Below are 26,736 nucleotides of genomic sequence, written 5' to 3'. Positions count from 1 at the left end.
CATCCTTCATGACATCATCTCAACACTTAGATGCTGCCATCTCAACACTCTTCCGATTGGCCGATTCAAATGTAGTCGCTGCAGAACTACAGCCATTCATCTCATCTTCAAGGGCAGTCATCGGTCTCTCATCAAGCCGAGCAAGGGGCTCCGATTACAGGGTCAGATAAAACCCACCGCATACGTGCTGCTGGGACCAACTGGTAGAAATCTGTCGCACGCTTGATTGGCTAAGAGTCATTTCACTCTACTGGCCTCTCCAGAGGCTCTGTGAGCAACGACCATCCGTCAAACGACCTCTGACCCCTTGCAAGGAGCTAGGGTATGTTTCCAATGACACCCTATTTCCTCATTTCCTATGGCATGCTCTTACTCTGACAAACGGAGAAGTGATTCCACTCGGAGAGTGACTGATTGAGCCATTTGGGGTACAGTGACTCTCTTCTGTTCCAGGGATGTAGATCTCAGTTTCATGGTACAGGAAGTAGGGCAGCATGGTTCAGGGGCTCCGCAGAAACCTCAAGTTTGCGCTCTGCCAAGCGAAGTCCCCTAGACTGAGCGAGGGCCCCACCACTGTCTACCCTCCTGTCTGCACCAGGCGCATGGAGCCAGAGGCCAGTTTTATATTGAAATCATATGGAGGTGGGAAGGTTTCAACAACGACCCCCTGCAACTTCCCTCGCCGCCACATGTTTCCCATTTTAATCTAATTATAAATATTTGGACTGGAGTCAGTTGGAACTGACAGAAAGAAAAAAGTCAAGCTGGAATAAACAATGCAAGTACAAAAGGCAAATAAGAAAGCAAACATGCATTTTGGGTTCATATTAATGACTAAAACAGAACTGTTGAAATTTTCCTCCTCTGACCACTGAGCCATTTTTGAGCCGAAAGAAAAAAAAAAATCCAAGGCAGCAACAAGGTCTCTGTTCTCTCATTGAGGGGCGGGACCGTTTTAATAATGTGGGCAAATGGTGGGTGGTTGCGCTCATGGGTCGGGTTCAGAAGAGGTTACACCTTAGTTGCTCCAGCGGGACGGGTACCCACTGACCCCTGGAATATGCGAGTGATTGCCAAACTCTGTTTCACAGTTTTCCATGGAATTGCACCGTCCAAACGGTTAGTAATGTCTAAGGTCGTCAAATAGAGGTGACAACAATGGAGTCTTCATTACTTTTCTGCTCCGCATGCTAACACCCGCTCTGGCATCATGTTGTACGTGAGTTGAAAACAACCTTTGTGACAAAAGAAAGAGGGAGAGATGTGAAAATTAGGGAGGAAGATGTACCCAGTGGGGGAAAAGTGGTGGATTGACCTGTTTTGGAAGAATGGAAACAACTGTTTGACAACTTTTTCGCTTATAAGGACATCTCCCATCTGGGTCTGGTCCTTCCAGTTGCACAGAAAATGAAATGATACAGTCAAGTTTGGGGTGGATATCACACTTTCCCCACTTCTTGCAGATGTCTAGGCTAAAACTGAGAAACAAACATTTTCAAAAGGAATTCAAACAAACAAGAGGACAAACAGATAAGAAGACAAGTTACCACAAAGGGTTTGATGATCTGTCAGTCCTTCTGATATTTGAAGCTCAGCTCATCTTGACATTTACCTCAAGGCAGAGCTTACAAATATTCTGCTAGCGTAACTGGAAGAGTTCTGAAAATTTCAAGCTCCCTCACTCGTGGGGGTTAATTTCCAGAACTCCAGAGCTCCGAAAAACCACACGCATCATCACACAATGACACTGGAATGATGGAAGAGGACAACAAAAGTAGACATGCATCAATTATCAACAAAAAACAGCCAGCCGCAGGAGAAAATGTGAACCCCTAAAGAACAACAACACAAAACAGAGTCAAGGGCCAGAGAGCATCTGTAAATACACCTAGCGATGCACCACACAGTCCGATTAAAATGGACTGCATTTCATCATAGCCGACAGCAATTTCAGGGTTGCGGTGGGTTATCGTGCCAAACGCTGAGCAATTAAATAGGTCTCGACCACCCACAATTCAACATGAAGGAGATCAGAGTCATGTTGAGATTATTACCCTCTAATCATGCACTTGTACGTACGACTGTTGTTCCCCCTGCCTTGCCCCGAGAACACGGTTCGGAGAACACGGCTGCCCTTTATGTGAGCCTTAATACATTCAGGGACCTGGGGGTCTTGATCTGCCCAGCTAAATGCCATTACAAGTTTTACATGGTCATATGATACACAAAGAGCGACTTTAATGTTACGGTTACATGTAGGTTTGGCACAGTGGGTGTAGTGGACGATCTGAATTCTTCCTCAAAATGTTGGGTGAACAGCTTAGGGGTTCATATATTAAGAACTGCGAACGAAGCAAAAACATTAGCAAAAGGGGCCCATTAGTTGCCTGAAATAGGACACAGTGTATGTGGGCAGCTGTTCAGATTAAAAACCTCCCTTCACACTGCCGAGACACTCGGCTCACAGCTCACACAATTCCACTCTGTTCTCCAGCGCTCTGCTACGCCTAATTGCACTCGCAGTATATGCGCTTTAACGCATGCGACTGTTCATGCAATGGACATGTTATCTGCAGGCTGCATCGACAGGGAGCAACCTGCAAATTAATTACAGTCAAAACGCCACATGGCATTTAGCATCACCACGGGCATAGGGCAACGGCTCTGATGGGAGAGCGCGAACGGTTGCGCATATGTCCTATGGATTAAACATGTGCAGATCATATGTATTCTACGGTCTATCTGTTTCCTCAAAACCATCCATCAAAGCTGTCAGTGTGGAGGCAAATATGAGAATGTTGTTGTTTTTTTGGAGGGAAAAGACAGGAAAAGACCACAGTAGTCAAAAGGCAGACGGGTCGATTTGTTCCTTGGCTGTGTGTGTAAAATAATACAGGTGGAGGGAAGAATTCAACTGTCTGCGTGACAGAAATCCTGAATAGATGTTCAACAAGGGATGGGAAAGGATATGTCAGTTCAATTGCTGCTCAAGTCATTTATAAAAATCAATTTAAAGGACTTAAGCTACATTGATTTATTCATAAAAACACTATATAAAGCAGCGCTTCTTAGCTGGTTTTGTTTCAGGACTTTATATTAAACAAAATATTATATCATTTTGTTTCAGATTTTATATTAGAAGGGGTGACCCGTTATAGGACCAAAACGGTTTATCATTCAAAGCTAAAATATCCTTAGAAATCAAACATTTAAATGCTATATATTACCATTAATTGCATTGGCCTGACAATTTGTAAATTTACCAACATAGCAACAGATGACAAATATGCAAATTTAGCAAAAACAACGCCCAGGTTTGTTCGGATTTGGTCCTGAACACCAAGAAAAATGCATTTATAATTCATTTAATAATAAATTATAATAAAAAAAACTTCTGCAGTAATACATTAAAAAATAAAGCCCAGGAACAAATCAGAACAGACCTAGGCTGTGACCAATTTTTAGGTTGTGGCCAACAAGTTGAAAAAGACTGATTTAGAACTGTGTGGAAAAAAATGCACAACACTTTGAGGTAAAAATAAATAAAATAATCATCAATATACACATCAAAATAAGGAAGACAAAAAAACGGACAATGAAATCACAAAACATGAAAACAATAAGAGAGGGAATTAAGAAATGAAAAGATGAACTGGAAAGTGAAGAAAAAAAAGCACACTCAAAGACAGTTAACACATGATGAAATACAGAAGAAGAGCATCATTCCCCATTTATACATTTCTCACCCTTCTGAACAAAATGGCTGGGAGAGGGCACATGATTGGCTATGCCCAAATGCCCTCCTCATCGTCCTATTGGTGGAAAATGAGTGCAGGTTTAATCCAAGGCAGCATGGGATTAAAGAAAGAAGTTATTAGTGGGTGAGAGCAGGTCATGTATTGCACTGAAAATGCATGCCCTTTGTCAAACACTCAGTGAGGATCAGCACAGAGTCTACACTATTTTACATGTAGTGCAAACATGCTGAATGAATGTCATCTATAAGATTGAGACACCACTTTGCCATTAATTTCTCCATCTCTTAACAGAGGGTTAAGGGTGATTAGTTAGCCATCTAACTGAAGTGAAACAGAGCATTAAATGCAACTGGTCTCAGCCCTCCCCCCTCCCTAAAAAAGGTAGCTATGCTCCAACAGGAATTGAAACCGTAGCAGTATGAGCTCAAAATGAGTAACACACATGGCCTCTACCCCATCTGTCCTGGATGGCTGTGGAAAATACCTGCAATGAATGCTGTCTGAGGTCCCTGTCGGTCCCAGCTCTGTAGTCGGCATGTTTAGGTGATAACAGTGCGATCGGGGAGGTTTGGAATGGGCTCAGGTGTTGATGTGTGAGGGTGTTCTTATTTGAGTTGGAAATATGTAAGTGAGAAATGAAGATCACAGGAAAATGTGAGCTAAGTGTTTTCTTGGCAATTGGGAAAGACAATGAAAAGGGTTTGTAATGGGGGAGAGACCCTGGGATAGCTTTATAGCAAATGTCTGTGTGTGCGTGGGAGATCGAGTGTGTATATGTGTGTAGACGTAGTTCCAATTGGCTCCGACAGCACACACACACACACCGTGTTGTGTTGTGTTGTGTTGTGTTGTATTTGTGATGAGGGCCTAGGCGGAGTGTTGTTGATTGATAGGTTTCTTTCAGCATGTGAATTAGGATGTAGCACTTGAACTAGATTACTTCAGGAGTCCATGGACAGGTATGACACACTGCGTTTAGCGCATCAAGTCATGTCATAACAACCAGTAGGATTTGTGCTTCCTGGGAGAGCTGGGACTGAAGAATGCAACAGGCTGTCCTTTCTCTTTGAATTTCACTCTCTATTCATCCTTTATCATGTCAATTCTTTCCTCTTTCTCTCCTTATGAACTAATTCCTGTTGGACAGCCATCCAGAGGAGAGAGGCTTAAGGCGAAAGGAATTCAACGTTTTAAAGCAACAAAGAACAAAGCCAGTTAAATCTTCCAGAATCATCCTGTGTGCCTGAACTCTTCCAAGAAAAACACTCAGGGATGTGTGTGCCCGCACATTCATGAATGAGAAAACGTGAGCTTTTTTTTTGGGTGACCCAAAATGAAATAATACACAAATTGGAGCTGAGGATGCAGTGCCTTATTAAATATGAAATATGTAATTTCCTGTTGTTTTTGTTTGGTTTTAATTGCCTTTTTATAAATCAGGATGGGGCCTTTAGGGAGAAATCAGATATCAGTGTGAGAGAGAGAGAGAGAGAGAGAGAGAGAGAGAGAGAGAGAGAGAGAGAGAGAGAGAGAGAGAGAGAGAGAGAGAGAGAGAGAGAGAGAGACACTTTGAGAAATACATATTTTTTTGACATTCTTAATAAAAATTGAAAATAATAATAATAAAAAAATCATTTACACATATAATCACAAACCCCAAGTATGATCAATATTAAAAGTGACACTTACCTTAGTAAACTTAATTTAAGTACTAAAGGATAAAGAAAGAAAGTGGTTCTCTATGGTGCACTCAAAAAATGAACGCTCTGATTGGCTCACCTGATCTGGAGAGGGTTTATGATTGGTCTGGTCAGATTTGGAGGCCTTGAGGTGGTCATCCTCGTAGTTATCAGCCATTAACTTCATGCGGTTCTGTGTCTGTAAAAGATAAAGCTCATTGTTAACTACTGCCAAAACACACACGTACATATTTTGAAATGAGCCCGTTCTGACTCTAAGCCTGGTAGTCTTGGGGCTTGAGTTATCAAATCTCCATCTCAGCTCATGCTGTTAAGAGTGGAAATTTTATCTGTATGAATTCAATTACAAGCATTATAAGAAGTGATTCTGATATTCCTTTTGATAGACAGAGTATTACTTCGAGCCCTACAGCGAGAGGGGGATCACAGAGTATTCACGCAAGTTTCAGCTGGAATGGATTTGAGTGAGGAGGAAAAAAGCGAGCAACGGAGATCTTTTAAACCCAGAGGAGAAGGGTGTGAAAAAGCAATAACAGAGACAGTGAGAGAAGATCCGAGATGTAGAGAATAGAGAACAAAACACCAGTTTCTCTCAAATATAAACACAGACGCACAGCATACTCACCTCCCTGCTTGATACAGGAGAGATTCAAGCCTCAACTTGCTCAAACCAAGTACAGTTTTAACAAGCGCCCCAAGGTTTCCATGTCTGCTCACTTCTTAGATTAGACATACACTAATTTATTGGAGATGAGGCTGAGCGTACAGGCTCTGACACATTGAGCTGTGGAACTCATGTGGACGACATGAGTTTGAATCCTGCATGCAACATTAACAGAAAATGCCTTTAAAGTTTGTATTTCTCTCTTTTTCTTTACATTACAATTTACCAGTTAAAAAGTTTGCCAATAATTAAAACTCTGGCATCATTTACCCTCTGCTGTAGCTTTGCAATTTCATTCAAACGTGGTTACGAGACATGCACCACCAACCAACTTCATCACTGATGTCAAACCTGGCATGACACATCTTCTCACAACCGAATATATTTTACATTTGGGGACAGACAGCAAGATTTTCAGTCACTTTTTGGTCTCTTACTCCCACAAATCTATCAAACACATGGCTTCAAAACACTTGGAATTTAGCACGCAAGTTGTTTGGATCACTTTTGAACTATGTGTATGGTAGTTTATTTTTTGGAAGTTGACATGGGTACAAAGCTCCAGTTCAGAGTGTTTTAAAAAAAAAAAAACTTTGCTATGCAGTTGCTAGGGTATTCAGAATGGTTTTTAACGCATTGCTGTGTGGTTGGAATGGTCTCAATATTGCTTCCATTAAATACAAAAGAGCAGCGTAAACATTTTTCAAAAGAGTCTTACATTAGAAATAAACATTGGGAACAAAATGAGGGTATGTAAATTATAACAGAAAGGAACTACACCCAAACTGAGTTGGGGTTAATGTAGTCAAGTCTTATCGGCATCATCCCCAGTTTTTGTTAAATAAATCTATTGCAGAAATAAGGAAAAATGCACATGATTACTTTTGGCAAGCCGACCATCACAACTGACTCCACCACCACACGGCAACGAGAATAAGCGATGAAATGTATCAATAAGACATTACATTCGAATGAGAGTGGACCCACACCCTGCCCTTCCGGATTCTTCAGCTTGTTTCCCGGCTGCTCCCTGACCAGAATGTGATGGTTGGGCTCCTTCTGTTTGGTTTTCTCACCCTTTTCCCTCCATCTCCCGCACCCCCAGTTTTTCTCTCCCATCCTCCTCCACTGTTACAGTAATAAACACAACGTTAACCGACCACCGGGCAGCCGCGTGTGAACGTCTGGGTCAGAATTATGTCAACGCAAGTGACCTGGATGAGAAAAAGTGTCTTAAAGGGACAGGTCACCCAAAAATGAAAATGGTGTCATCATTTATTCCCCCTAATGTTATTCCAAACCTGTATGACTTTATATGGAACAAAAATAATGCCTGTTTTTTTTTTTTTTTGTCCACACAATTAAAGTCTAAGGGGTACCATGTTATTTTGGACCCAATTGACTAAATAAATGGACAAAAACAGTTGAAACATTATTTAAAAAACCTTCTTCTGTGCTCCTATAGGTTCAGAAACACGCAGTAAAAAGATACCCACAAGGCACGATGTGTAGTGGTTCTTGTGTAGGCACGACTCGTTCTATACCTGTTAACAAGCCACTTAGTCAGAGGTTAAATAAAAATGTTGAACAAACAACCTGAGCAGCTCTCAGACACTCTGTACTCAACAACCTCTCCGTTTTTCGCAGAAGGCAGCAGTCTACATGGAGGAGAAGGCCGGAGGCCGAGACGCTGAGAGGGGAAGCCATTATAGCCCCAGAAAAAGAAAAAAAACACGCAACATTTTAGATCAACTGTCACTACCTCACGAGGAGGAAAATACCCCATTTGAGACAATTTGTTCCACATGCTCAGCGGGTTAGAGCGAAGGATTCGGGGCGAGGCTTCGGAAAGTCAGGCTTAAGCTCTCCGGCTTTTAGCATGTAAATCCTGGTACAGACCTACATACAAGCAAAGAAGTTACCGAGATAGAGAGGGAAAAATTATTCAGCCAATGTTGCTAACATTAGGTGTACACGGCTTTCCCAGCATGAACATGCATCGTTCATTTCCTCTCCTGAAAAAAATCGGAAAAAAAGAAACATGTACTAAAAAAATAAACATTAAAAACAAACATTTTGCCTTGAAGCTGTAAGATTTCAGGGTTTTGGGCCACAGAGCACCTACAGATGACTATGGCCACTGGAGAGAGAAACTCATTTGCAAAGCAAAAGCGAGAACTAGAGAAAGGGGGAGGAGGTATTTGCTTATTTGCCGGCTCACGAGTGAAGTGGTTTTCGATACCGACCGAGTTTAGTGGGGCGCAGGGACTCATAAAATGTTTATTGAACTGCACTGGGGAAATCTTTGCTCATAGGTCTGTACAATCGAACAAGTGTGTGTATATGTGCACTTGGGCGCAATCTTGTTTCTGACATTGTGACTGATTCAAGTGTAAAGGAACAGTTCACTTAAAACATTTACTCACCCCTCATGGCATTCTAAACCTGTATGACTTTCTTTCTTCTGCAGAATGCAAAAGAAGATATTGTGATGATTGTTTGCCCATACACAAAGTCATTGGGCTCCAAAACAACATTGGAGCACCGCCCCCATCCTCTTTTTGTGTTACATAGAAAAAAGAAAGTCATGCAAGTTTGGAACAACTTGAGGGTGGTTACATTTTTTGTCCAACTATGCCATTCAATTTCAGCCTTTTTCTCAAACAAAGTTATTGAATTATTTCAGGAGACTTGTAATATGGTGAAAAGGAGGCTTGAACAACTTTTGTGGTGCTGTTTTAAGCTTGAAAGCAGTGAGAAAATTCTTCAAAACATCTACTTTTGGGTTCCGCAATAAGAAAAAAAGTGTATCATTTTTCATTCAGTCAAACTGAGGAACCTTCCCAGGGTTAATAAAATGATATATGAGGCAATACTGCAAATCTGCCATAATTTTCCTAAAAACATGCCAGAGTTATTTAAACATCACTATACAGAGTTCCCTCCACCTCCCCTTAAGGCTGACCCCCTCTAATTTACTAAGAATGAAAACACAGAGATGATTTTCAAAAACGTTCAAGCTCACATCTTTGTTTTGAAAACAGGTGAGGGGTGTTATACAGTTGCCACTCTCCAAGCGGAAGAGGCCCTCCGCCAGGAGATAAAACTCACTCCGGAGGGGAGAACTAGAGAGAAGAGACAAATTGCTACAAATGTCCATGTGTGGCCTTCGACCCTTGTCCATGATCTAGCCAATGACATCATGTACCCTACATTAGTAGGAACCACTAAACCTCCTGGATTTACTTTGGCAGAACATCCAATCTTCACACAATCCGCAGACGTTCCTTCAAAAACACGGACAATGGAAGACGAGGAGGGAGGAATCTCAGAGATGTTGAGGGGGTCCACAGGGAGGTGTTTGTGTATGTACGTGAGGAAAGAGGGAGGTGAGGGTGAGCGTTCATGGAAACCGGATCTCCTGAAAGGGCCAGAGGGGTTCTGAAGAGACGATCCCAGATGGCTACAGAACAGGGAGGCACACTCCTAACTTAACAGCTCATATGTAAGCCATAAAGCAAAGAAGAAAGAAAAGGTGGCCGGTGCTGGAAGAGAGGAGAGATGTTGGGAGAGCAATGGGATCGAGTTAGAGAGGTTGAATTGGAATGGAAGAGACTGGGCACGGGGCAGAAAGGGGAGGTTGGGAAGGAACATAAAATGGGAGAACGAAATGTTCAAGCTAGCAGGCTAACAAGCAGACGGATAAGTGAGACCCTGTTAAGAAGCCCTCCCTAATTGTAGGAGCCCCTTACATCCATGTGTAATAAAATTTACCATGAAACCAGATCCCTGTCTGAGTGGCTTATGGCAAAGGAACGCTTTTGTGCATGTGTGTGTGTTCGGGGTTCAGGAATCCAGCACTTGGGGCTCTGCATCTCTGCTTTCCCCCTTGTTCCAAGACCTCACTTTCCTCAAAATTCCTTCAGCTACAGGCAATGATATGGACTTGATAAAGTTGAGCGGATGGGGGACGCACACTGAGCCCCACTGCTTGAGCGCGCTGCACGGTTTACAGAACTGCTCAAGTTACTGCCACCAGAACAAAACATCTAAAAGCACAAAGCTGGAATGCTTCTAAGTGCCACACTTTCCTGTACTTTCTACTTCCCTTATCCGTCTTAGCATTTCCATCTTTTTTTCACTACATACCTTGATTGCTTGTTTGGATTCTCTCTCTCTCTCTCTCTCTCTCTCTCTCTCTCTCTCTCTCTCTCTCTCTCTCTCTCTCTCTCTCTCTCTCTCTCTCTCTCCTCTTATGATAATTGTCAGGAATGCTGACCTCAATTCTTTGGTTTCCGTCCCAACTGGAGAACTCATTTGCTCACTTAATCTAATCATTTTCACAATTATTCTACTTCTCCGCCATTATCATTTCTCTCACCCCTTTCCACCCCCCATCCCCATCCATTACGACTCAAAAATGCTGATGAGCTGCCAAAAAAGGGAGAAAAATTGAACACTAAAAAAACGCTGTCTCACGATTCTCAGTCATCGCTCTGGATTCAGTGAGATATCAAAGGCCTTTTTGTCAAGCTCATAATTGGGGTCACGGAAGTGAAACGACATAACGAGAGCCTTTCCTACACCTCCAGAGTGAAGTGACTCCTCCACGGCACCCTGTGACCTCTGGAGTTCATGACCTCAATCTACTTCCTCTCCATGCCTTGCCATATTTAGCTTTATTTTAAGACATAAAAAATGCATTATATTGTGTGTTCACAGCTGCACAAAAAAAAAAAAAGCTAAAAAAGGCCAAATGCCCAGATATATGACATCTCCATGTTAAAGGTAATTCTCGTAAAAGTTTCACACATCAAGGTTTCCTTGGAATGGAAAGCAGTAGCTTAAACACATAGACAGCTCAGTGGGAAGAGCAGGAGACTTCATCGGAGAGTCCAGGGTTTTCAATTGCTCACATTTTAAGTGTCACATAATGCAATCACAATAATTACATGCATTTTAGCACCAGTGAATGATCAAGTAGATATCATGAAGCTTGCATTGAGGTAAATAAATAAATAAATAGTATTTTAATGTCCAACTTATTCCAATATATTCCTTAGTTTTGTCTTGTGATTTTGGTGTGAAATATGACAAAGATATGTCCACTGTGAGATTAACCTACTGTGGATAGGCATACAGGCATGAATGGTGATCTTTTACTTTGCAAGTAAACCAAAGTGTGTGTGTGTTCAACATGAACTCAGGAAAAGTAATGTTTTATTAAAGCCCCTCTGTTAACATTAGGAGTTCTAGCTCCTTTGTTTTCTCCAGGTGTGTAAGAGACCACACACACACACACACACACACACACACACACATCTCCTGGTAATGTAAAAGATGTTTGCCATTAGTGTTCAGACTATTGTACAGCGAGTACATTTTTGACAAGCATGTCAAATGAAGTTGAAGTCAAACTCACATTTCCCACACAAGCATCACAGGTCTACAGTATGTGTTAAAACCCCTTTCCTATTAACTCTAGGAAATGATTTCCAAATAATCTGCATGCCAGTAATGCCTATGCACGAGTTTCCTGTCCAAAAAACTGGAATCCTATTTCCATGTACAAATTTTCCACCTTCTACAAACAAACACCACAAACCAGGTAGAAATAACACACATTCAAATATTAGTAGAAAAATGATTATGTATAATAAGGAAGACTCCATTTGAAATTGTAGCTTGATAAATATCAAAAGTAAATGAGTAAATATAATATTTTTTTCACTACTACTGTCTAATGTTTATAGTGGAACATAATTTTGTTGTTTTATTTAAATCTCGTAAATAAAACAACAAATATCTTCCACTACAAACACAGGAAAATTCCAATAAAAGGACGGATATTTACAGGATAATGCACTAATATAATGGTTCCACTGTTAACTTCTGAACCTTACTTTGGTTTTGGGCACTTTGATGTTGCTGCCCTTTAGCCCTCTGAACAATGAACAACAGAATAATGTGTTTTAGAACGAAAAGTAAGTCACAAATAGTCAAGAAGAAAGAGTTTAGTGCTCTGTCATGGTCTTTTTTCAAACCATTAAAAGTAATTACTAAGTCTCAGAAGTCGCTAAAGAGGCCAAGACATCAAAAGCAAAGATAACACAAAAATACAGTCCCAGATCCCTGCATGAATAACAGTCTCTGAGATAAGCTCCTTGGACAAGCATGACAGAAAGGATTCTACATGATTGTGAGCGGTAGTGCTTCCAGTTTCAGAGGCCTGGGATTAAAATCGAACAGAGCCGATAACTGGGAATTGGGAGGAAACAGAATGGTCTCTCTGTTCTGGGCGCCCAGAGGGAAGCAAATAGACTTCTTTGCTGAGTTAGAATTAGAAAGCTGGTGTTAGCCACAGAAAGAACAGCACTTTCTCTCTCTCTCATGCCATATATACAGTAGTAAGACGGGAAGTATGGAAAACGTACAAATAAGACATTTGAATATCAAAATATTTGAAGAAAACGAGTGGTTGTGGAGGACCAGGATGCTTAATAAGGTGGCAAATGTCAATTGCCCTATTTACTGTAAAACACGAATAAGCTGAAAAAGCATGAACACATATTTTGTATTGTTGTCAAATTACCTGTGAAGCAAATTTTTTAAACCTGATAGTATAGCAGCACATCTCTTCTCACAAGCTGCATGAGTTGAGTTATCATTCGTGTATGTAGCACAAACATGCAGGATGCCTAATAACCATAGTTTAATACTTAGGGTTAGGGATTGGTTTTAAATCAATAACTGTGAGCAATAGTAATAGTGATGCTTGGCTAAGCAAATACCACTAATCACACCAGAAAAACAATGAGTGCAGCTTTAGAAATCATCAAGATTTTATCAAAACAATTATGTGTAACTGGCTAGGAACTGAGGTAAGAGGAGAATAATCCCAGGTCGTCATTTTGACAGGACAGAAGAGCCAGAAAAAGGAAAAAAAAGGCAAAGAGAGGACCGTCTCCAACCCTCATTAGAGGAACGGAACAGGAACTAGTAAAACAGCACTTTCTGTGCAGTAGAAAAGCAAAGCGTTACCAACTACCATTAGCGACGTTAAGGCAAAACCCTGTAATAATAAAGCTCCCAAAAGTCTTCACAGCTTGCCAAAGGGGCACAGAATGTTCTAAAAAAAATTCATTTGTCTGACCGAATAATAACAACATCGTAAAACGTTCTCCACAATCGGAGATGCAGTGGAAAATCTCCATTTCCCCTACTCCACAACGTCACACGTTGGACGAGCTGGACACCCACAGGCCTTATTCAAACAGCCATTTAGCGGCTTGTGTTTTGAGGTCTCGTGTTCCGAAAACACAGCGACTCTTTTTTCCTAAACGAGCAGCGAGAGTTGCATCAGATCCAAGACAAATCCAGCGCGGATGGGCCCGTGAGCCACGACCTCCATTCGCACGGCCCCCTCGGCACGAGATCTCCGAGGTCTGCAAGACCTTCAGCCAAACAAGATCATGCAATGAATCGAACGCTTGTTGATGTTGTTGTTTGTGTGCTTTTTTCTGGATTTCTTGCCCCTGTTATTGGCTGCAGGACGCTCTAATTTAAGCTCTGTGATCACTTTGTCCGCAGCAGGGACGTGAGGCGCCTAGAGCTCAGCCTTTGCAACAAAACACCAGTGTTTTGAACCCAATAAAGGTACGTTTTCAATCACAGACGGCAGCCCCGAGCTGGCAACACGTGCACACAGTGGCCTTGGCCACGATTTGCCGCTTTTGCATTTTAAGTTTATTCGTGGCTAGCTCCAAGACAAAACGATTTTATTTTGTGCCCAAAACCACGGCTCTGCTGAGAACAGCAGGCCCGGAGCCCTTTACTGAATTGGCATCTCGGCCCATCCCGATGCCCGTCATCGCCCGAAGCCATGCGAGGACAGCGACTCTGGCGGGGCCTCGTGGAGGCACTGTAGCAGGTAATGGGAGAAATACGTATCGACCCAAATCTGCAGTTTGCGAGGGGATGGAATTACCAACGCCATTCCAGGACTTGTGGGAAATAACACTAACACTCAATCTGCGGTTACAGAACTGCAACCAGACTTTTTAACACCGTCCCAGAGGACCAGCAAACTGTAATTGGTCTGAATCACTCCGGGTCATCTCCTTAAGAAGCGGATGGGGTTTGTCATGAGATACATTGGTTACAAACGAACAAAAGACCAAAACTGCAACTCTAGGCCTTGGAAAGCACAAAAGAGTAATGAAGCTCACCGAAATTGTCAGGATAAATATCACTTCCCCCTGTAGGTCTTGATTTTCTAACATGGACGCGCTTAAACGCCCGGGCAGACTGGGCTCGGGAGGTCTACGGAGGGAACGGGTGAGTCGGACACTTTGGCACGTCTTCCATCTCTGAAGAGGGACTAAAATACACATTCACTTGATCAACGTCATCTCTCTCTCTCTCCGAAAGAGGCACCATGTCAGCTCAGCCACACTTCATTACACACACTCGATATCCTCATCTCCAAAGAGGAGGAGAGCAGGGTCGCCGCAAACTCACACACACACAACACACGGGCCACTTACAATGAGAGTGCATTGATGACTCAAACCCTAACCAGCGTCTACAAGCAGGGACGTCAGAGGTATTAGAAGTCAATACAAAAAAAAAAATTTTATCGTGCGTCAAATGCTCACATGTGTACACACGTGAATCAAATGCACTTCTCAGTCAAAACCTTGAAGAGATATTAATAAAAAAAATTAACTTTCTCGCTGTTTTCATTTGGAACAGCTAACTGTGCACTGCTCTTGACTTTCCATAAAACATAAAAAAAATACAAAACATAAATGTGTTATTTATGCATAAAAGCAAATATATCATGGTAGATCTTATTGGGAAAAGATATAAGTGCAATTCTATTGTACAGCGATTTGTCCATTGAGGTACAGCATTGTCATGGTTTCCTGTAAGTCTGTTAGATAAAGCTGATCAGTGAACAACATCTAAATAACTTATCAAATATATCACGAGGCAGAAGAAATGTCTTTTCAAACTCGTCTTTACTTTAAGGGCTAGCCCAGGAAAAGTAGTCTTGAAGTCATGTGACTTAAAAACAACATATATCATCGGCTACTTTAAAGACCATCCTTCTCTTTCTAAAAATACATTATACTGTTGTTTTTTCTTTAAAGGCAGGGTAGGTAGGACTTTATAAAAATAAAAGATCCAAATTTGTTAAAACTTTCTATATATATCAATACATAATTAAAATGTAAGTACTCTGAAAAAAAGAGTATAAAAATCAAGTGACTCTAGACCGTTTAATCTGTATTAAACACAGCTCATTATTTCGATTCGGGACGAATCAAAGGATTGGCTTAGGCGACTGTCACTCTCTCGCAACCATGGCAACCACCCTTTTGCCACGGGATCTGCCCACTTGCGCGCGCACGTTTGATTTGAGGAATTCGAGAGGCACGGAACCTATAGCAAAACAATGGCAGAGAAAGAGCAATCAAAATTCACATTACCGGCATATGCAGTTAGCGAAGGCAAACAAGGCAAAAAAAGAAGACAGTACAAGAAAAGGTAATGAACAAAAAGTCTTTGGATAAACAAAGAAATAAAACGCATGTCAATATCGGCGTAGCTTTCCAGCGACCACCCCGTCCTCAGCCTCTACTTCCTCGGACCCTAGTTGCACGCCACGGCCTCTTGCACGACCTCCTGCTTCGCCCTAAAATTATTTTTATTTTACAAAAGGACATTTTACAAACCTACGTTTTGCGCATGTGCTCCTGCACGCACTTTTCCAGTCACAACACAGCAATCAGAGGAGGACGCGCTGAAAACTGTAATGCTGTTCTCTTCCTTCATAACTCGTACTGAGAAGGTTTGAGTTGCAGAGGAGTTTGTGACAGTTTCACCTGTTCAACCACATCAAAGTTTCGTAATTAGTAAGTCCGTGCTTTTTCTCTTTTTGTTCTTATGTGCTGAAGTGCTGCTGTGCCTTGGTGAAACGGTGTTTGTACGTGAAGAGCTCTTTTCCAAAACGCCATAAACCTAAAAAGCTGCCTCAAAGAACCAGCAAAAGTAATGAGAATGTGTAAAATATTGCAATAAGACATTTTAATTGTTTATTAACTTCTGTGTCGGCTGCAAAGATGAAGTTGACGATATATTGACTCGCGATCTTCGCAGTAGGCTAGTGAACGCATGCACCGGAGAAATGCACATTTAGGCTACATAGTTTTATTTTGTTTTGGATGGTTTTGTTTAGAACCAGATTTCTGTAAATATATTTCACATTTTTTAGGCCTGTGAGGCGAGGCTACGTTTCGGTTCACGATGATATAATCTCCAGTTCAAGCACCTTATGTTGTGATTGATAGCCTATATTTACTTTATGTATTTAATCCAGGAATGAAAATATTAATGAATTAATGAAAAAAAAAAAAAAAAAATTAAGATACAATTAATACAAAACGAAATTCGTTTTAAAGAAAGGCTTTGTGCTTTCTGTTTTGAGGTCTCTGTTAAAGTTTGAAAGTCTTAGTGCAGCTTTCAGAGCGCTCGCGTCCATAATGGAGAACTGTCAAGTAATATTGTTTTTTCCTCATAAATGCAAACACGAAAAATAAAAGACAAAAACTTTTTTAAAAAGTCAAACCATAAATTTAGAAAAAAAAAAAAAAAGATGGATTTATAGCGTTTTGGGGGGAAAAATGAATGGATTTATACCGTTTTGAAAATGTTTTTTTTTTTTTACTTTGAATTGATCATCAACAATATTGTTGTTTGATTTAATAATCACTGTTGCAAGAAGTGCCTAGTTAAGTTTTTTTTTTTTTTTTTTTTTGTAAGTGGAAAAAGTAGGGGCTGCCACAGATTATGTTTAGTTAGCTCCTTTATTGTTTTTTCTATAGCCTACAATAATATAGGTCAAATGCAGCAAGTCAAAAGACCAACTGGACCTTCTTTGCCAGTTTGCTCACATTTCTTTGAAGGATGGCAAAAATATCGCCTGAATATCGATATCTAGATATTGGAAAAAAATATCGAGATATTCATTTTTGTCAATATCTCCCACATCCCTACATGCAGAACACCATATATGTTATGAATCTTACACGAAATTCATCTTCATCACAATGTAACTGATGGTAATGGAAAAAAGTGTATCAATGCAACCTGTTTTTAGCTTATATAACTAGCTCGTTAGCAAATCAAAAAATATATATTTTAAATTGACCAATATCAATATGCTAGCTTGATAGTGAGTACTAAAATACATCTTATTTGTTTACATTCATAAGCAATTAGCGTTAGATTTTTTTATTACATGTGATTCTGACATGATGTCACTACATGCACTGTGCTCCTTCCTCTCTGCTTGTCTCAGGTAAATAATGCGTCTTCAGCTCAGCGGTTGGAGTCGCGCGTTCATGTGTTTTGGGGGCGTGGCTTTGGAAGGAGCCCAGAAGGGAGGGGGTGGAGTGAATGGAAATAATGAACTGTCTTTAAAACAGTCGTGAGAGGTCTACAGACACTCGATTTTTATACTTTCTTTTTCAGAGTACTTACATTTTAATTATGTATTGATATGTACATAAAGTTTAAACAAATTTGAAAAAGAAGTTTTTTAGACCATTCCTACCTACCCTGCCTTTAAGGTAGGAAAAGTAAAGTATGCAACCATATGGATACACCACACCACACCACACACAGGATTAAATTACAGGAGTGTGTTCAGAAGCATATTACTTTTTGCTTGGGCACCAAAACTGATATCAAGAATCATGCAATTTACTATATTGCTATCGACTACTGACTACCTAACATAGTCCAGTCTTTCCATAACACTCACGCTGACATGAGAAACCCCAAATACACGCTCGCACACATGCATGTCTGCTGACATACAGTTAACTGGGGAAAAGACAGGAAGTCTCTGCTGAGATCCATCAGGAGTCTGAGAATTATGATGGAGGAGGGCTTGGGTTTGGAGGCGGTGACCACACTAACCATTCTACACCTTTCCACAGCACACAGAGAGCTCACTGTGAACGCGGAGAAACTCTCGCAGCCGCTGAGGTGTCGTAAAGATTTCAAATATGAGCAGCGAGATGATTAATGGTCTGAATCATGCTCCACGATAATGGCGTGGATTAATGCAGCCTCTTCAGACCGTGCAGGGGCAAGGAAGATAAATTTTATTACTTATCAAATATTTGTTGGACGCCTCGTGCAGGTGGGAGTGTTTTCTGCCGGTTCGGAGCCAACACTGCTTTTAGAGAGGCGAGGCTGGGTGTGGGGAGCTCAGATGATCAGCGCTGGAGGCTTTGGTTGCCCTCCCACGCCGGCTGCTGTTCTTGTACTAATAACATGCAATATTTCATCAGTATATGTATACTGTGCACCGTATGCAAATGTCCTGTATAAATGGTCTACTAATAAATTTGCTGCAACACTGTGCACAACATGATGTGCTTGACCTGATCTCTCCGATTTCTACTATGATGAATGAATTGAAAGTATTATCAGCTGTAATTTTTACATTATTTGATTGGACTTTCAAATCTTACACAAAACTGGATTACATCCTGTTTATCTCCAATATGATAACTGGATGCAACTTGCTGTATTTATGCAATGTTATGAGATCATGTGACAACGATGTAGCATGCATACTACTGTTTTAAATGTTTATTGCTGCAAAATGCACCATCTTATATAACCTACACAAAATAGGCGCTATATATGAATATGGCTATGGTGCGTAGGTGGGATGCACAATTTTGTATCCGGAAATATTTATGCACCCCTTTCTCATATATATATATATATATATATATATATATATATATATATATATATATATATATATATATATATATATATATATATATATATATATATATATGAGCTGTCACAAGATTAAAATGGCTTAATCTAATGAATTACACAATGTGGTGATTAATTAATCTAATTCATTTCAAATTAAATGCTCATAAAATTTGGAAGAGAAATTACCCCTAAAAGATAATTTAAAAGTCATTATTGTGTTAAATCAGAAAAGCATCAAATAGACAAAAAAAAGAAGTAGTTTTAGAAAGATTTTTTTTTTTGAAAAAATTATGACAGAATTTTCATTTTTGGGTGAACTATACCTTTAAAGTATTTTTTTATTAATATGAAATTTTTTTATGTTTTTTTAATGAAATTATAAAAATAAGAAACTAAAACTGCCCGTAGGTGGCGGTAAATGTCAGATTTAAATGAGTAAGTCATTGAGTCATTCATTTGATTCGTTCAGGAATGAAGTAAATGGCTCTCTTTATGAATCGGCTATTGAATCATTGGTTCACCCGAATGATTTGCTCAAAACACGGATTCATTCGGAAACAAAACACTGCTCTGGCTTAACAGGTAATATTTTCGTTGGCAAAACTGAGCGCAGACACAATATTGCGTCTGAAATATAACACAATATTAGCTTTTTATTTATTCACATTTGCACCATTCGGAACAAAAACAGCACTCATGTGATATTGCTTAAATATATCATTATCATTAAATATATAAATAAGCAATACTCAGTATTCATACAGGGGCATTTTTGCACCAATATCCTGAATTTTAGGGCACTCTAACTGCATTGGGCTCCATCACGCAGTGAGTTTTTGCCCTGCTTCATGGTCATCAACAAACAACTGTATGAAATGCAAGATGAAAAACAGAGCAATTCCAAGAGGGTTCTCACACCATCGGTGCTCGGGCCCTAACCACGCAGGTGCGTTCACTGCGCTTATAATCTTAACATTATTTTTTCCCATGAATAATGGATTAAATTAACATGTTAAATCGACAGCCCTAGTATATGTATACACATACACACACACACAAAAAGCTTTCTTTCCTTCATATTTCAGAAAGCATTTGAGTAAACAAAATTCAGCAAAGGTCAGGATATGCCATCAATATTCCTGGTCTGTTTTCCTATAACAGCAGGTGAATTGCACATGTGTAGTAAAGAACAAGCAGTCTGATCTCTCCAGTATAAACCACTCTGCCTCCACAGCTAATTGTGACATCAATGAACCATGTGATGGCAGCGGGGAGCAGTTCCCACTCTGCCGTTTAATCTGCGGGCTGCAAATTTGCACAGGACCATTTTTAAAAACCAACTCCTGTGCTCAACAGCGACACGCCGTTCCACTCTCTCAAGTCTGCTAATAAAACTTGGACAGCACATCAGAGCTGGGAGCGATGTCACGACGCGCAGAGGAGATTTATGGACGAGGAAGATGCGATGGAGAGAACATTTCACTACACCGGCGCTTCAAAAGACACTCAACAGGCATCAGCCCTATTTTTACACTGTCATCATCACGCAGGCTGACAGACACACAGACGGAGACCAGAGAAGAAAAAGAACAAAACGAAAAAGGAAAAAGAACAAAGAGAGTTCATTTTCCTCTGAAACATATATATCATGAAGAGTGATGTATCCCAAAACAAAAACAGATACAGGATGTCTTCTTTCGCCTCTCTCTTTGTTATTACCATCCTCTCTCTCTTACCATTTTTTTGTGGTCTCATACTAGTTAATTTCCTTCACTTTAAATCTCTGGATCACAGTAACGGCTGTTGATTATGCAGCCTTTTGTTAGACATCAAATGATCCCATCTGCTCGTCGTCTTGAAAATATCATTTAAACAAGATGACGGGCTCCATTTATCACACGCTGAGTACATCCAAACCTGCTCTAGTGAAATAAAACAATTGAGAAGAGATTGGATGAAGTATCTTCACTAAAATGCACACAAACTGTCACTTTCAGTATTGCAATTCACCCTAACCAAGTGTGGCTCGATGAATTTCTTTGAGTCAGTTCTCTGTCCTCACGAAAAATTGCTAGACAAACTGATACTACAGTCGAACAGAAAATACATATTTAACAGCTAATCTGAAACACATTTGATTTTTAATATATACTATAATTTTGGACCAGTTTGACTGGTGGGATTACCCAGTATAATGTGTCAAAAATCGAAATATGTGACACGTTGTTGATGGTCGAGACCAGAGAATGACTAATTCAAACTATTATTATTATTATGAAGTGTCCAAACCTACATGCTGAACTAATTTTAAAAGTTTTTTTATTATTTTTGCACAGTGGTAATGTTCATGGGTACTAGTCTGTAGAGACACAACAAAATGCATTTTTAGGAGACCCAATATTAAAAACTAAGTAGAAAATATTATTATTTTTTTGTTTGAATCTCTAACCAATACTGGTTATGATAAAAAGTAAAATGGAAGCAGTTTATTTTGATTAATGTATTTGCTGACACCATCATAATGCAGTTGGTTATGACATGGTGTAAGGCCACACTTTTGACATTATTCTTTCTTTCTTTCTTTTTTAACAAGACTTGACATGTATAACCAGGAATTTTCTCTCCTCTGAACCATTATCTGCCCTACATCTTTACGCACATATGTCTCTTAAAAGAAAAAGAAAAACACTCCATTTATGTACCACTATGTCACACTCATCCCCTGTCACTCAAATCCTTCGACCCTGATCCGCAATCCTAATCCAGAGGCTGCAACCGTATACAGCACTCACCCTTACCATGGGCCACGTCAAACACCTTCGGGCTCGTTGTCCATTTTCGCATCTTAATGATTATAAATGACAATTAATGTCAAACGGCTGCTTGTAATGTTTCTTTCTGCTGTGAATTAAAAGTGGAAAAACGTGTCCAAGAGGGACAGGCGAACTAAGGGTACTTAACCCTTCCTATGTTCACTCCTAACTTTGACCCTGAAGTAAAACTGCCCGAAAAGACCTGATTTAGGACCACCGCGTGTAACCTTTATCACTAACCTGAACCATTAAGTATGTCAGGAGAGCAACCGGCCTCTGACCGGCTCTTAACCAGATTCCCCCCCGCTGTGATTGACAGTGAGCGGGAGGGGGGCGCGGGCTGCCCTCCTGATCTCAGGGCTGTGGGTGAGAGCTGAGCCCCACAGCTATCTGCACTACTGACACCCATTTCCTGTGGAATGCTTCTGCTATGCAATGCGCTGATAGCCTGTCATTCAGAGAAACAGTGAGGGAGGGGTGTTTTCCAGCGTGTGCCCGTGAACATGAATGGAGCTAAAGTGAGGATGTGTGTGTTGGTCCTCCCGCTCTGTTTGTTTTTCTGTGGCCGCTGGGTTTTTGTATACATGCGTGTGGCTGGTTTATATTGTAAACGAGGATGCGAAATGTGTGCGCACGTCGTATGAGACTCATCTGAATGCATGGCCACTAGTCTGTGTGTGTTTGAGCTATAGTGTGCATGCATTTGCAGGTGGTTTGTGGGAACTTGGAGGAGGAGTCAAATAATCTCAAAATTGCCTTTCTTGATGGGTTTGCGGCCAGACATCTGTAGCCTGTTTGCATCTCCATACTCTGGGATCTCGTTCCCAACGTGTCTTGGTTTTAATTCCTCTGGAACTTGTTCTTTAGCCATGAACTGTTAAGCAGAACTACGACAGCAAGGTCAGCTGGTTAGCGGTACTATGAACACATCATCAGGATATCCTGTGCGATCTTATATTTCTGTGCAATCACGCCCCTCTTAAGAGCATATTGCGGGTTAATGTCAACCTAACGTCTATGGACAGCATCTGTGGCATGCTTTCAATTATCTTAAGTTTGTAAAAATGAATAAAAAGAGTTTTTACAGTAAAACACAATGAGAGCCTGGAAGGAAGTTCAAACGATGAAAAAGCAAAGCTCCTATTTGGGCTAAAACACAATTCGTCAGCGAAACAAACATGTTTGTTACTTGAGCTATAAAGTCGAAATTGTTCCTTTGATGTGGGACTATTTTTTTAGGCTGACGAATGTCTGGTTAAGCTACACCAATGTAATTCCTGTGGGTGAGGTTGAAGAACTCCACTAGGAAACTAGGAGGACTGAGGTCTGTGTTCATTTTAGTCTATGGTTTTGCCTCGTGCCATGGTCTGGGGGTGTAGACGTCCAGCCTGTTGGTTGTTCTCACCTGCTGTTTCAGCTGATGTACCAGTCGGTCTTTCTCCCTCTTCAGCAAAGCCACTTCATCTTGAGTCTTCTTCTTCTTCGAGGACGACAGCTCTAGAAGAGCGATGTTGGCGTCCTTCTCGCTGATGGCTGCCAACAGCGCCTCCTGCCTGTTTGGAGGAGACAACACACAATTAGTATTCAGACATCTTGAACAAGACGGTGTAAAATACATCCTGTTGACAAATGCACCTTAGAAAACAGATAGTTCTGGTCCTTGATTAAGATTGATTGAGCCACGTTCGAAGCCGTTGTAAATTACTCTACAAATACACACCCATGACCGCAATACATCAGTATTACTGCGCTTTACTGAATTTTCAGCAGTCATTACTCCATTTGTGTGGAGTGTGACAGTGATAGCAAGCACCACAAATAATTAATTCTACGAATCGCCATCAGTCAAGTGCAGCTGTTTCAGGGAGTGAGCCCTGTTAGGTCAAACACACGGTAACAGCGTGAGAGGGAGGGTGAACGTCTTGTACCGGCAGCTGAGATGGTCAAAGTCTTTAGTGTACTGAAGAATAAAGGCAGCAGACTGGAAAATATCTTAGGGTTAGCGTTAGCCACGTGTGCTAGAGTATCAGTGGTGAAGTGTGCGTCAAATCATCTTCCCTTTGCCTCGCTTTCTTTTCCTCCCTCTCATTTTCTGTATGACCTCTTATACACAGAAACTCATTGGAACCGTTCCAAAAGTTAGTGAGCTGCCTCACTTGCTACTGTCTTTCTAGAAGGTTACCTTCTACGGTAGCATGGTAAGTGAAAAAGAACCTCATAAGGGATTGTTTTGGAACACTATGTAGGTAGCAACTCTGTACAACATAAAAATAGAATTTTTAACATGAACTGGACAAGTGGGCTGTGTTAAATCACCACCTATACCCTTAACTAGGGCACTATTTGAGGGGACAGCCATATATAGTGGTGTCCGAAATCACAGTGGATGTTATAGAGTTCACGCATTCAATCCCATAATGCACCGCGGTAACAAGCGTAAAACCGATGTACGCTCAGCGACTAGAGAATACCCATAATGCACTTTGAGAGTACAGCGGCGAATGAATTCCTGCGTCTCGCCAAAAGATGGCTCCCGCAACTGAATCAACCATCCATCCGTGGGTACAGCGTAATATTATACAGGTGTAAATTCCTTTTTAATTGATTTTTAAATTGTTTAATTAAGGTTTATACATGCTAGTTTCCATGACTGAGTTCAAGATAAATCTTTTCATTGCTGCTGGCCAGTTTTAAATGATTATTAAACAGCAAGCAAAAACGATCCAAAAGCGGCAGCCCTTCCGGCGCACTCAGTGTCCGAAATCACTCACTCATTTTCCTTCACTCCTTCAAGCTGACTATATTTGTGGACTAATCTAGGGAACAGTGAAGGAGAGTATATGGCATGATTTTGAACAGCCGTGGAGTTTGGTGTTGGCATGTTGCTAAGCATGTGACAGCATAAGCATAAATATATGTAGTACACACAAATAATACTTCACTTATTCCTGATTATTTTTATTAATTAATGGATTTTAAACAAGTATTCTATAGACCCATTTTCACTTTGTCTACTATATTGTGTTTCATTCCCCACTAAGTTGCCTACTCTGTAAAAAAATTTGGCCAACATGATTGTGTCAGGAATCTGAAAATATAACACACTGGTTTTGTAGCTCCTCTCTATTGTTCCATTTTAATCACAGGCTTACTGCGAATTTGCAATTTCTCTTATCAGTTTTTCAATCGCTGGCAAAAAAATTCTTTTTTCTTTCTGTCTGTTTCGTCGTGTTCTCTTCGGTTCCTTGGAGGAACTGGCTGACCTGATTCTATCCAGAGTGACATCACAGCACTAGAAAGGAGCCTATGTACATGACAGAAGTACACACACACACACACTGTGTGATGCCCATGGGCTGCCATACAACTCTTAATTCTGTCATTTTGACCATCAAAAGCAATGAAGATGTGATGTATCCCACAAACACACGGGCCACCCAGGTCTGTAAAAACCACCGTGTCCTGGCGCAAACTAATAAAATGAAAGCTGGTGATGTTCCAGGAGGCTTCTGAGCACTAACATGTCCTGTCAGAAAGGCCTTTTAATACACTGACCTCCTGACTAGCCGTGCTCATTATGGTCAGGTTCAGACCACAGGCAGCAGCTGCCCCTGAGGTGAGTCAGTTTACTTTGGGCAAAAAGGAACTTCCCCTTCAGCTCCATAACCTCCCTGCCTGGTCCCGATGAGCCCTTCTCTATCTGCCCTGCCAAAATACATGAGGACGGCACTGGCTAAAAATAAAAATCAAAGGGAAAGATGAGGTGAAAAGAGAAACCCAGGGAGGGCGGCATGAGGAGAGGCAAACAACAGGAAGTGGAAGGATCTGCACTGGGATATGGAGGATAAGGAGTCTGAAATGATGGATGAGAATGCTCAAACGTCCATGTGAACACACTCACACACGCGATATTCAGGTCATGATAACATGCATTTTCAATCCCACATTTCCCAACCCCATTAAAAGAGAGAGATAGGTGGCAGTCTAAAGCAGAAGAGAAAACCGAATCTGAATTCTTCGGTGTCTCAAATGGTCCCTGTGCACGTGTCCACTTCAGATTAATCTTTTAACAAGGATCCTCTGCGATCTAATCTTTCTAATCTTTTCTTAAAAAGTGACAGTAAAGATATTCATAATGTTTTTGTTTTTTTTGTGTGACTCTATTCATTAAAGAATCCTGAAAAAATATGCATCACGGTTTGCACCAAAAAAATAAGCAGCACAATTGTTTTCAACATTAATAATAAGAAGATATATATATATATTTTTTTTTTTCAAGTTATGTTTTTGGTCTTTTTGTGCCTTTATTTGATAGGACAGTAGAGATTTTGACAGGAAAGCGTGGGGTGGAGAGAGAGGGGAAGGGGATCGGCAAAGGACCTCGAGCTGGGAATCGAACTCGGGTCGCCGGAGGCGCAGTTGCGCTATATGTTGGCGCGTTAACCATGGGGCTATTGGCGCTGACCAAGAAGATATGGTTTAAAGCCCAAAATCGATATATTAGAGAGAGAGAGAGAGAGAGAGAGAGAGAGAGAGAGAGAGAGAATGAAATTGTTTAAAAATGTGAATCATTTTATATTCAAAATTTTAAACATTTTAATTTTCTCCCCCAATCCTGACTATTTGCTTACAAATATTGATAAAAATGGTTAAAATCCATTATGGTTAAAAATGGTTAAAATCTCTGTAGTTTCATTTTTTCAGTTGTGATAAGTTGTAGGAGTTAAATCTCCTACAAAGCTTTATTTGTGTGGCACATGGAATTTCTGACTATGTAGAGTGCTCCAAATATACCGTTTTCATTTGGGTTAAGATAGTGCCTTAGAAGGTAACCTCCGATGGAGCTAGTAGACAGCAAGGCAGAGCTTGTGTTCCTGTACTAAAAGAAGACAAAGCCTCTTATCAGAAGCACAGAGACACAATGGGCCCCACACATTTGTTCTGAGGGAGATAGGGAAGAGACCATATTGATCACTAAGAGGTCAAGTGGC

General features: G+C 40.7%; 1 protein-coding gene across 5 annotated transcripts in view; it reads right to left on the bottom strand.

Annotated features, from left to right (window-relative positions):
* erc1b (ELKS/RAB6-interacting/CAST family member 1b) overlaps positions 1-26,736 on the bottom strand; it is a 196,917-nt gene that overhangs the window by 24,699 nt on the left and 145,482 nt on the right. For 4 of the 5 annotated variants that reach the window (XM_084407452.1, XM_084407453.1, XM_084407454.1 and 1 more), the window contains 2 exons: positions 23,151-23,298; positions 5,538-5,636 (listed from right to left, as the gene is read on the bottom strand). In XM_084407452.1, coding sequence (XP_084263578.1) covers positions 5,538-5,636; positions 23,151-23,298 — 247 coding nt within the window. Of the gene's footprint in view, positions 1-3,746; positions 3,813-5,537; positions 5,637-23,150; positions 23,299-26,736 lie in introns of all 5 variants that reach the window. The other variant, XM_084407456.1, reaches the window with a different exon arrangement.

Source organism: Rutilus rutilus (assembly GCF_951802725.1).
Source record: "Rutilus rutilus genome assembly, chromosome: 4".
Taxonomy (NCBI): domain Eukaryota; kingdom Metazoa; phylum Chordata; class Actinopteri; order Cypriniformes; family Leuciscidae; genus Rutilus; species Rutilus rutilus.
This window is presented reverse-complemented; position numbering and strand designations above follow the sequence as displayed.